General features: G+C 45.8%; 1 protein-coding gene across 1 annotated transcript in view; it reads right to left on the bottom strand.

The window, feature by feature from the left end:
* Nucleotides 1–13,279, bottom strand: part of DDX46 (DEAD-box helicase 46) — a 92,416-nt gene that overhangs the window by 56,248 nt on the left and 22,889 nt on the right. The window contains exons 6-7 of the mRNA XM_085883496.1: nucleotides 12,451–12,785; nucleotides 9,828–9,932 (exon numbers count right to left, since the gene is read on the bottom strand). Coding sequence (XP_085739622.1) covers nucleotides 9,828–9,932; nucleotides 12,451–12,785 — 440 coding nt within the window. The remainder of the gene's footprint in view (nucleotides 1–9,827; nucleotides 9,933–12,450; nucleotides 12,786–13,279) is intronic.

Below are 13,279 nucleotides of genomic sequence, written 5' to 3'. Positions count from 1 at the left end.
TGAGACGTGAAATTGGCTCAGTGACAGGATGGATACCAATCGCCCTGCCACGCTGGATGATCTGAAGCAGGAGGTGTCAGACTACCTCCAGGAAGTGCCACATGAGACCTCCAAGAAGTGCCACATGAGACCTCCAGGAAAGTTGGACAGAACTTTGGAGTCAGGATCAATGCCTGTCTGAACCATGGAAGGGCACACATCGAGAATGTCAATTACAAGGATTTTGTGTAGATGCCAATTTCAGACCTTGGGCTCTCACCAACTTTTGCAGTAACTCACTGCAATAACAATCAGTGATAGAGAAAACCATGTCATAAGCTTTCTATAAATGTTTGGTTCACGTCCCTGAGCTTTTTGTTTCTTTGTAAATAAACATTTAAAGTTGCATCACTCTTTTTGAAACATCCTTTAGTCACAAACTCAGGAAGAAAACATCGACAAAAGTGATGTTAGAAACATGTTAATTCTTTGATCAATGAAGTCAACATCCTCAAACCAAGCTACAAACAAAATGGAAGTTCCGTCGAACAGAAAAGCAGTTTCACTCACTTCCGGTTTCGTTTTTTCAACTCGTCATGTATTCATGGTGGTCTTCTGACTGTCTCAAAAGATGTTATTCCGGTGTTTTACTGTTATTTTGTTGTCTCAGTGTTTACTGTGCATTAGTTTATAGTTCGGTTTTGTTTTAAAACTTGTGCCAATTTGTGAGTATTGAGACTTTTCAAATCGGGTTCTTTGAAGCTTAACTATTTCCGAGTTTGTGTGCACGATCGCGTTTGCCTTTTCTCCCCCCCCCGCCCCACCCCACCCCTCAAATCTTGCCCCCACCCCCTCACCCTTCTCCCTCCCTCACCAATCTCCCTCAAATCTCCCTGAACCACCATCATCCTCCCTCAAATCACCCCCTTCACCCCTCTGCCTTGTCAGGTCAGGCCAGATCAGATCTGTGACTTGCTATAGTTACTATGTAAACCTGTACGAACCTGTTGCATGGTCGTGGTGTCAGCGACTAAAATGACTCTCCCCCAAGGTTTCCTGGTGAGGAGGGTCTATGTATATGGACACCCAGCAGGACAAAAACAAAACCTGTCAAAGGGTGGAGCAGCTCCTTGTGAGCCAAAAACCATCCATATCTTGTGCCTAACTGTGTCTGTGGACAACCTCCTGCAGTTGGGTTACCTTTTTTAAAGGAGGTTTGTGCAGAATTTGTACTTCGGCCACCGTAAAACAATTCACTCCGCAAAACACACGAAAAACATAAAGAAAAGTGAAAATCCACTCCGTGGGAGTACCTCATGTGCAGCTGCTCTTCACAAGGCAGCTCACCGGATGACGGGATTGGGGCAAAGGCTTCGAGAACCCCACTCTTTGATTAAAGGAGGACAAACACAGGGTAACCTTCCCAAGTTGGATTGGGGTAGTGTGTGTCAGGGTGGTGCTGAGGTGTTGTCCACCAGACGATGGACTCCTCTCCTGAGGCGGTCCCTTCAGGTGGGTGCCTGGAATGTCCTATCCCTAAGAGAAGATTATCACTTGTCTCTACTATTATCTGAGCTCCAGCACTTTAACATTGGTATTGCAGCACTCTCTGAGGTTGAGAGACCGGATAGTAGCCACACCTACGACTGCTCTGGTCGTTCTGATGGTTTCCATGCCGAAACAGTTGCTGTGGCTGTGTCCAATAAGTTGACTCCCATGATAATTGAGGAAAAACCACCAGTCAACAAGCGTATTATGAAACTAAGGATTCATCACTCCTTTGGTGTCAGTTTATTGGTGTCTATATATGCTCCGACTGAGGCGACCGATTTCACTGTGAAGGGGGCATTCTATGCCGCTCTTGAGTCTGTGGTTGATCAATGCTGCAGATGAGATACTATTCTAATCTTGAGAGATTTCAATGCATCAACTGGCACTGATTGGGATGGCTATGAGACATGTGTCGGTCCCCATGGGTCTGGAACTGTGAAGCAGAATAACACTAAGCTCTTTGACTTTGCAAGAAGTCGTGGACTTAGGAATGGCTGGTTTATGGTTTCAGCACCCATAGCCTGATCACAGGACTTGGTTTCCAACACTGGTGGTGTGGCAAAGGATATTGACCAGGTGATCGTTGATGGTCGCTGGAGGATGATTCAGAACTGCAGGGTCTACCGGAGTGATCAGTTCCTCAATTCCGACCACAGGCTTGCTGTCGCCTCTCTGAAGTTGCAGCTTAAATCCAGGAGAATGATACCATCCCAGCCTCGGCTGGATGTTGGCAAGCTCAAGGATGAGAGTGTAGCTGAGGAGTTTGCGAACAGGCTGAGTGGGGATTTGGGGGGGGTCTGGGTGCTGTGAGGAATCCTGACGAGTTGTGGAGTGCCTTCAAGACGACCATCCTTGATGTTGCCGGTGGATGTCATGGAACTCACCGTCAGGCGAAGAGGGACTTTGTCTCCAAAGGGACACGGAATACCATTGACCAGAGTCGCAGGGCCAGGCTTTATGACAGAACTGAGCTGTTCAGGGAGCTGAGGCGTAAAACTGTACATGCACCAAGGGCGGACAAGCAGACCGATATACGAGGAATCTGTGAAGGAGTGGAGCATCACCTCTGAATGAGCAATTCTCATACTGCTAACAGAATAATTTGTGCATTGCGTTCCTCCAAACCCATCCCTCGGTGAGCTGCTGTTAGAGCAGAGCCCACTGGACTCTTGACAGAGGCATCCGAAGTGAAGACCCACAAGATCGGTTACTCTGAGCGGCTGCACCATGCTGACCCACCGGCTGTCGAGTTGGATGTCAAGGGCATAACTATCCCCATTGCTGACCCTCCAATCAACTGTGAACCACCTTCGTTTGTGAAAACACAGGCTGTGGTGAACCGGTTGAAATGGGGTAAAGCTCCAGGGATCTGTGGCATCCATGATGAACTTCTCAAGGCTGGTGGAAATGCTGCACTCATGTTGTTGCAGCAGTTCTGTGCTCTGCCAGGAACACAGGCATCATCCCATCTGACTGGAAGAGGGGTCTTGTTGTCCCGCTCTGGAAAGGGAAGGGTGATCACCAGGACAGCAAGAACGACTGAGGGGTGACGCTGTTCTCAGTGTTGGACAAGGTCATTGCTCGGATAATTATTCTTGATCGGGTTCACCACCATCTGCTTGAGCATCAGCGCCCAGAGCAGTCAGACTTTACACCAAAGCGGTCAACGACTGACCGTATCCTTGCTCTTCGGGTCCTCATCAAACACAGATGAGAGTTTCGCAGGGGCTGCTTGCAGCTGATGTTGATCTCAGCAAAGCGTTTGATTCATTGATTTGGGGATGCCCTCTGAAAGATTCTTGATCTTAGTGGGGTGCCACCAAAACTGATCAATCTGATGTCTGAAATATACTCTGGTAATGAGACTTATTTCCAGTTGTTACTGGAGTTCGTCAGGGGTGTGTGCTGGTCCCCACACTTTTCAGCACTTGTATGGACTAGATTCTGGGGAGGATGTCAGAGAGATCAAGCTGCAGTACATCATTGCTCCTGCACATGCCCCCATCCCAAACCTAACTGAACCCTTCTTACTCAAATTCCACCCCCCTCCCCCAAATTACGCTCAAATCTCCCCCAATCACTCTTCCACCTCAAATCTCCCCCAATCACTCTTCCACCTCAAATCTCCCCCAATTACTCTTCCCCTCAAATCTCCCCCAATCACTCTTCCCCCTCAAATCTCCCCCAATCACTCTTCCACCGCAAATCTCCCCCAATCACTCTTCCACCCCAAAACTCCCCCAATCACTCTTCCACCTCAAATCTCCCCCAATCACTCTTCCACCTCAAATCTCCCCCAATCACTCTTCTCCCTCAAATCTCCCCCAATCACTCTTCCACCTCAAATCTCCCCCAATCACTCTTCCACCTCAAATCTCCCCCAATCACTCTTCTCCCTCAAATCTCCCCCAATCACTCTTCTCCCTCAAATCTCCCCCAATCACTCTTCCACCTCAAATCTCCCCCAACCACTCTTCTCCCACCACACTCTTCTCCCTCAAATCTCCCACCGCACTCTTCTCCCTCAAATCACCCACCGCACTCTTCTCCCTCAAATCTCCCACCACACTCTTCTCCCTCAAATCTCCCACCACACTCTTCTCCCTCAAATCTCCCACCGCACTCTTCTCCCTCAAATCTCCCCCAATCACTCTTCTCCCTCAAATCTCCCCCAATCACTCTTCCACCTCAAATCTCCCCCAATCACTCTTCTCCCTCAAATCTCCCCCAACCACTCTTCTCCCACCACACTCTTCTCCCTCAAATCTCCCACCGCACTCTTCTCCCTCAAATCACCCACCGCACTCTTCTCCCTCAAATCTCCCACCACACTCTTCTCCCTCAAATCTCCCACCACACTCTTCTCCCTCAAATCTCCCACCGCACTCTTCTCCCTAAAATCTCCCGCCACACTCTTCTCCCTCAAATCTCCCACCACACTCTTCTCCCTCAAATCTCCCACCACACTCTTCTCCCTCAAATCTCCCACCGCACTCTTCTCCCTCAAATCTCCCACCACACTCTTCTCCCTCAAATCTCCCACCACACTCTTCTCCCTCAAATCTCCCACCACACTCTTCTCCCTCAAATCTCCCACCGCACTCTTCTCCCTAAAATCTCCCGCCGCACTCTTCTCCCTCAAATCTCCCGCCGCACTCTTCTCCCTCAAATCTCCCGCCGCACTCTTCTCCCTCAAATCTCCCGCCGCACTCTTCTCCCTCAAATCTCCCGCCGCACTCTTCTCCCTCAAATCTCCTGCCGCACTCTTCTCCCTCAAATCTCCCGCCGCACTCTTCTCCCTCAAATCTCCCGCCGCACTCTTCTCCCTCAAATCTCCCGCCGCACTCTTCTCCCTCAAATCTCCCGCCGCACTCTTCTCCCTCAAATCTCCCGCCGCACTCTTCTCCCTCAAATCTCCCGCCTCACTCTTCTCCCTCAAATCTCCCGCCGCACTCTTCTCCCTCAAATCTCCCGCCGCACTCTTCTCCCTCAAATCTCCCGCCGCACTCTTCTCCCTCAAATCTCCCGCCGCACTCTTCTCCCTCAAATCTCCCGCCACACTCTTCTCCCTCAAATCTCCCACCGCACTCTTCTACCTCAAATCTCCCACCGCACTCTTCTACCTCAAATCTCCCACCGCACTCTTCTACCTCAAATCTCCCACCGCACTCTTCTACCTCAAATCTCCCACCGCACTCTTCTACCTCAAATCTCCCACCGCACTCTTCTACCTCAAATCTCCCACCGCACTCTTCTACCTCAAATCTCCCACCGCACTCTTCTACCTCAAATCTCCCACCGCACACTTCTACCTCAAATCTCCCACCGCACTCGTCTCCCTCAAATCTCCCTCCTCACTCTCCCCTTAAAATCTCCCCTCACTCCCCCTTAAAAACTCCTCGCTCCAACTTTAAATCTCACCTCACTCCCCCTTAAAATCTCCCTCCTCACTCCCCTTAAAACCTCCCCCTCACTCCCCTTAAAATCTCCCCTCACTCCCCGCTAAAATATCCCCCTCACTCCCCCTTAAAATCCCCCCCCCTCACTCTCTCTTTCAAATCTCCCACCTCACTGCCCCTTTCAAAGTTGCCCCTACTCACATCCACAAAGCTTCCTCCTTCCCCCATCCTCTCTCCTCAAACTCATTCCTCCACCTCCTCCAATCTTCAAATTCCGTTGGCTCTCTCTTATTACTCACCACTATTCCTCATCTCATCACCACCTCGCCTTTTGTCCTCCTTCTCACCCTGTCCTCTCCCCCAGCTCTTCTGCAATCTCCTACACACTGTCAACAGCTCTCCCCTTCCTCCCCCTCCTCCTACCTCGTCCGACGCTCCCTCACCCTCCACTCCCCTGCACCCAAAGCCTCCTCCTCTCCCTCTTCCTTGACAGTGGGGACCTCAAACATAAAGGGCTTTTGCTTAACCTGACATATCTTTCCATGCAGGTTGTCACTGTCAAACCAGACATAATCTGTTCAACAGAAACTTTCCTCCTTCAAGACGTCGCTGACTCCGAAGTATCTTTCCCTCATCTGGTATGATAGACCTGAGCATCTTCCTGGTGGCAAAGCTGCTCTCTTTATCAAAAACTCTATTCCTCACTCTCCATGCACTGCCCTCACTCCCCCACACCCCCAGGAATACCTCTGGCTATGGCTTCCCCTCCGCTCCCACCTCTTGTTTATCTGTGTGTTTCACTGTCCACCAAACACTGATGACTCCCTTTAAATCTCACTCACTGTAAACATGGACCAACTTCTATCCACTCATCCCAACACTCCCTCACATGTGGTGATTTTATTTGTCATCATGCCAGTTGGCTGGGTGTGGATACCTCTCTCACCTGCCATGGCACTTCAGCAAAGGATTTTTGCGACTAATTGGGACTAACACAATCTGTGAACTTCCCGACCTGGATCTCAGTAAACTCTTCTGGATTACTGATTGTAAGTACATCATCTCTTCTGGATTTCATTATGACAAATGTCTGCTCTTCTTCTTCTCCAAATGAGTCATCTGACCATATGCTTGTTAAAGTGAACATCTCTCTGGCCGTTCTTAGAGCCACCTCAGCGCCGAAGAGTCTCGCATTTCACGAAGGCCAACATTCAGGGACTTAAAGTAGCCATCAACTTCCAGACTGGTCTCCCATTTCTACTCTCACCGATATTAACTCATCCTGGGAATTTTTTCAAAGAAATTTGATCTCCCTCATGCACAGATTTATCCCATCTCGTCTTCAGTTGTTATACTCTTCCTCCCGCCAATGGTGCACTGAAGCTTGTGGTGAGGCAGTTGCCCTGAAACAACTTGCCTTTGCCTCATGGAAGGCAAATCCAACAGAGGGCAATCTCCCTTCCACAAAGCTTGGAACAAGTGTGTGTCTAACCTGAGAGCCAGGAAACAACATCTCTCTGATCTCAAAATTGAACTCTCAAATCTCTGTCTCTCTCCTCCAAATCCTGGTGGCATCTGGTGAAGTCTGTTTCTGGTGTATGGTCCCCCTTTCTCCGTTACCTTAAATGGCTCCGTTACCTTAAATGGCTCCACAGCTGAGAGTGCCCATGAAAAGGCTGGATGCCTAAACTATGTGTTTGCTTCTAAATGTTGTGCCCCAAACCCATCGCTTTCTGTTACCGACCTTATCCAGTCGCACCCAGCTGTTCCTGGACTATGTGTCCATTTCTCCTGACAAGATGGAGAGCTTGCTGTCAAACCACGACTGATTCTGTAACAGGACCAGACGGCATCAGCCCACGTGTCCGAGAAACCTGCTCTGCTGCTCTTGCACACCCTCTCTCTGTTCTATTCACCTTCTCATTTGCTCAAGGTCATCTGCCATCTGCTTTGAAATCAGCAAACATTACTGCCCTGCAAAAAAAGGTGCAAAACAGATCCCTTTGACTACAGACAAATAAGCCTTCTCTCAATCATGAGCCAGGTCATGGAAGCCAACATCGCTTCCGACATCAAATCATTAGTCTTCTCCAATGGCTTGATTTCCGACCATCAATTTTGATTCAAACCAGGTCGCTCTACCATGAATATGCTGCTTCTGCTCTCCCAACAATGGATGGAGGTCTTTAATGCCAAACATGAGATCAGAGCGATCACCCTAGACATATCGCAAGCTTTTGATACAGTCTGGCATCCACACTGCTCACCAAACTCTTCTTATGGTATCCAAGGCAATCGCCACTCATGGCTTGCGAACTTCCTCTCTTTTAAGAGTCAATGTGTGGCTCTTTATGGAATTCTCTCATCACCTCTTACTGTCCAGGATGGAGTTCGTCAAGGCAGTGCTAAGGGCCCTGTGCTTTGTCTGATCTCCATCAATGATCTCTCCTAATCTCTGGAAAATCCTCTTTATCTTTTTGCTGATGACACCACCCTCTGCCATGCCACCTCTCATCCCTCAGATCGGCAGAAAGCAGCCTCTTCACTTTCTGCAGACCTACATAAAATCACAAGCTGGTCAAACACTTGGAACAAGTCCTTCAATCGCGACAAATCTCACACTTTAACGATGCCTCTCCGAAAGGACCGTCTGGAACCCCCCCCCCCCCATCCCCATCTACTTTCTCAACAATCCTCTTGAAATAGTCCTTTCATTCAAGCTTTTGGGTCTCATTATCTGCCATGATCTTTCCTGGGAAAGCCACATTTCCAAGCTGGCCTCCGAAGCCAGCACACCTGAGTCCTTAACCACATACAAAGATTTCATTTCCAGCTTGGAGTACTGCTCTACCCTCTGAGATGGTGCTCCTGCCTCACACCTCACTCGGCTTTACGCTGTGAAAACCAAGGCTTATTATGATCATTGGTTTCTCCCACGATGGAGCAGAGTCTTTGGGTCATTTACTCTCTCCCTGCAGGCAGGTTGGTGGGCCTTCTGTCTTCTACCGACTCCTCTCCAACCTTGCACCCCCTGCACTGTCTGTGCTCTATCCCCCCGATATTTCTACAGGGCGCTCAAGGTCCGCCAGCAACCCCATTCTGGTGAAACTCACAAGATCAAGAATTACTGCTCACCTTCACTCTTTCATTCTTCTTTTTTCACACCTTTGGAATAAACTCCCACACTCTGTTCAACCCCACTCTTTCCTCCAGGTCTTCAAAACAGCTGTTTACCACCATCTCACATCTTTCCCCATCCAAAACCATGATTTCTTCTACCCCTGTTAACCCACCCACTTCAAATTCCCTTTTTCTTATTGAAAGTCCATGTAGTGTCCATCTTGATTACCCCGTGTACCCCATCCCATCCCTCTCCCTTCCAAGATCTCCTGTTGTTTATAAATTTATCTCAAACTTTACATCAAATCAGAGGCAAATAAAGTGAGCAATTGCACAATAAAACTACAGAGTCAATAGAACACATTAACCCCATGCAGCAGTCTTGAGAAACAAGGACAAAGGCACGGTCTACAAACGGCAAATTTGATTGGTTGTGACAACATAAAATGCCATGATACATTTGTTCAAGTTCTGCTAAACGGAATGGTTGTGAAAGTGCTAAAAGGTGGATTTGTGCTCTTTAGTATTCAAGTATATAAATCAATTGAAATAAAATAAAGATTTTACAGGTCGTCGAAAAAAAAAACTTTTTCCGGAAATTTACAGCTATTGATGCAACGTCCTTTACACCACCAAATTTAACAAATTACATTCGTTCTTTGCATCTGTTGTTCAAGTCCTTTCTTTGAAACACCCTTAGAAACAGCAAGTTTCCCATTTGGAATGATTTTTTTTTCTGTTTGACTGGCAGACAGACAGGCAGACAGGCAAACAGACAGAGAGTAAAAAAAAAAAAAATCCCACTTCTGTCTGTGCAAATTGGGACAAATTCAGAGCCAAAGTACTGATAAACTCAGTTTGTTTTCCGATTCGTGTTCAAAATATAACATTTAATTTAAGTTCATTTGTTCCTCGATCATAAACTGACGTTTTTAGACAGAAGGATAGAAAGACAGACAGAAGGTAACCAATTGCTTAACCCCACTTTTCGCTTTCCGTGCATGGGTAATAAGATAAAGCATTTCACAATGGAGAGCCTTTGAGTATTTAAATGACAGTAGTTCTGAAAATGAACGATATTAATCTGGGTAGGCCTTCCTGCATACACGCACGCGCGCGCACGCACACACTCCAGTCCCTTTGGGAATAGGCAAGGTGAACAAATCTGGTTCCATATAATGTACTGAACAATAGAATATCAATATCACTGGTAATGTGGCCGACCATCGAATTTTAAACAGATATGCAAAAACAAAAGTTTAAAATAACAGGAAATACCTCCAATGCATCCTGATCATTCTCCATGAGCTCCCCTTTGGTTTTTGTTTTCATCATCTTCTTAGCCACCACAGTAACAACCTTGGTAACCGTCGGGCCAGCTTTCTAAATAAGAAAAACAAAAAGTGGAATTGAGATTAAAATATAAATAAATAAGCTGGATTTGGCAGCAACAATAAAAGTTTCAATTTGGTTAAGGGGCAGAGGAATGGATATCATTGTATTGGAAGGGATTGTTCGTCCTTTTCAAAAACCAATGGTATTCACAACAAGCGATCAAAAGGTACCCAATGGGAATTATTTTTTTTAAAACATAAAATATGCTCACGGATAAAATAAATTTGGATAAAATTCTGAAACATCACAGTCAATGCCTTGCAATACACCCACATAATCCAACTTCACTTTTGGTGATACTTCACTGCCTCAAATTCAAGGTTCAATATTACAGTCCATTTCATCAGATAAATTAAATACAAGTTTCTTGGTCTTATCCAAACCTGGCAATCTCAGAATATAGAAAAGAGGAATGTTCGCCCAGAAATACAAAATTGCAAGATAATTAAAATTAACAGTAAAGCCGTCGCTCCAAACCCACCTCTTGAAGCAATTTGTCCTTGCCAAACACCCAACGTGTCCACCAAGTTTTGTCCGAATCCGTCCACAACTTTTCGAGATATCGTGTTATATATCGGTTTAGCCCTATCTCTCAATGGTGAAGAATCACTTTTTAAAATTCCAGTAGTCGGATCCAGATCTTCACCAAAATCTAATCAGTTCGTCCTTGTCACACACCCAACCTGTCCACAAAATTTCGTCCGGATCCGTCAACAACTTTTTGAGATATCCTGTAAACAAACAAACAAAGACAGAGAGATGAGAAAATATAACCTCCTTCACCTTCGGTGACGGAGGTAATAAATGATGGATTCAGTTCAGGAATTGATGAGGCGTGTGCACGCAAACCATGGCTATTAATATAAAATTGGACGAGCAACACGTACTGTTTCAAATATCATCACCGGAACTGAGCGATCCTCAAAATTCACATTTCTCACAAAAGCTGTGTACATGTATGCACACAACCTCTGTCATTTACCCGATATAAATATGCCATCTGTATAATCCAACTCAGTTTAGGAATGGCTCAAGAACGATTTAAAACCAAACGAGTTGGCGAATGCCCATCGGCAAAGTTCATGTCAGTATGACTTAAGACTGCCGTTGCTTCCCAGTACAATGTTCATTCCAATGTCATTGCTCGGGTAAATGACAAGGTACCATCAGACAAGACAGATTACCTTGTTCAGGTTGCCTAAGGATTACTGTTGTTAAACAAGATCTCACAAGAATTACCTGCAAAGAGCAATTAACATCAAATTGTCACCCAGACAGTTTGGAACATGCTTTATTCGAGTGGTATTCGGTCCATAAGACCACACTCCTCAGTATCTTACACAACGGCAGCATACGAAATGGGCCACAACATCACAACTGGAGGTTAAATCGTTGACACAATGTTATTTTTATTTTCGCAGAGTGTAGTCAAGACTTCGACAATGGACATTCTAGATTCTGGAGACAATGTGTGGAGCAATGTTTGAGCGATACCATTATGTAGCTTTATCGATTTGGTGGAGGGGGCAGCATGATGGTGGGAGCAAGCATTCAAGTTGGCTGAAGAACTGATCTTTTAATCATTTGGAGGGTTGTTTTTCCTGATGTCAGCTGCAGCAAAGATATTGTTAAACCTGCAGTCATCCCTCTTGCCCAACCTTATCTTTATCAATGACAATGCCTGTCCAAACTGGAATGTTGCCAACACTACACTGCAGGACCACAAACTTGCTTTGAATGGTCTGAACGATCTCCAGACTTGCATCCAATTGAACGTGATCTCGACATCAACAGGAGGCTTGTTTGTGGGGGACTTCACGACCAAAGATTGTTGATCAACTGCAAGTGGACCTGGTTAAAGTACGGCACAAAATTCACCGCGATAGCCAAAATTGACTGATGACATGTTTCCAATATTGGAGACAATGGTGGTCATACACATTAATAAGGCCATTTCTGTCAGTGTAAGCTCTCTGATTGCTCTTTTTCTTGTACACAAATGCTCGTCCTCTCCAACCAGAAAAGGAACATGTTTGAACATACCGTCATGTCCATGCCGGTTAAGACCGACCTGGATGGATAGCCGAATGATTTCCCTTGGAGGCAAACACATGATCCTTGGAGATTATAGCGTGCGGGATGGGAGGGCGGAAAGGACGCGTAGCAGATGGATGCACACGGGTTTATACAAGAACCAACGAATAGACAGACACAAGCAATCTTAATAAACATAGCTTTAATGAACATAAATCAAGTATTCATAAGAGGAATAAATCAAAGCATGAGGTAATGCAACGTGAAGTAATTTACAGCCTAAAGTCGAGGCGCCTCGACACACAGTCACAAAAACAGACAAGGGGAAAGATAAAACAAAACAAAAACCCCTCTCTTGTCTTGGAATAATGCGAGATCTCAATTGTATAATGTTTTAAACTCTTCTCCCAACTGTTCAATCACATGTAACATTTTTCAAAACAGAATGAAATGAATGAAAACGAATCCAAACCTTGTCACCAGACTGTGGTCCTCCAATATTCCTCTTCACTTCATCTCTAATTACTTCCATAAATGCATCAAGAGGATCCACATCATCGTCTTCCATAGGCTCTTGCTTGGATTCTGATCCAACCTCTTGCATTGAATTTTTTTTCTTCACGATGTTAGCCTGTTCTACATCCGACTTTTCATCCTCCTTCTTTATCTCCTCCACTGCCTCTTCTGCTGCTTCCACCATCTCCTCCTCCACCACCGCTTCAACAGCTGGTTTATTCTTCTCTTCCTCACAACTAAGACCTGCCTCAGCTTGTGATGACTTATCATCATCATCATCTTCCTCTTCATCTGCAAAGAATAATCATAAGGTTGGAACAAATAAATGGAATTACAAAATTCACAAATATAAATCTTTCATCATGAGAATCAACTTGCAAGAAATTATGTCGAAAGACCAAGTATCACACACAGGATGAGAAAATTGGAAACTGCATCATCGAAATTTCAAGATGGACAATGAACAATTTCTCAATTTCTTAAGTATACACTGATCGTACAACTTAAACACAGCAGCATTCAAATTACTAACCCAAACATCTAAACTGTACTATAAGAGAGCCATTTGTCTGTCTGTCACCATTTTTCTCAGAGATGGCTGAACGGATCTTCGTCAAACTTTCAGAGGTTTATCAGTGAGTGCCTGCGAGTGTTTAAGCTGGGGAAAAAAAAACAAGTTCGATTTATATTTTCAAATCACCTCCAGTGCCTAAGCCTTTGCAGTTATATGAAAGGTAATATTAAACAATCACCGAACCCATTCCTTTGTGAGTGTCGGGAAGTGG

Source organism: Eptatretus burgeri, chromosome 5 (assembly GCF_056783735.1).
Source record: "Eptatretus burgeri isolate ZD-2024b chromosome 5, Ebu_testis_v1, whole genome shotgun sequence".
NCBI classification, from domain to species: Eukaryota; Metazoa; Chordata; class Myxini; order Myxiniformes; family Myxinidae; genus Eptatretus; species Eptatretus burgeri.
The sequence above is the reverse complement of the archived record's forward strand: the minus strand, read 5'-3'. Positions and strand labels throughout refer to the sequence as shown.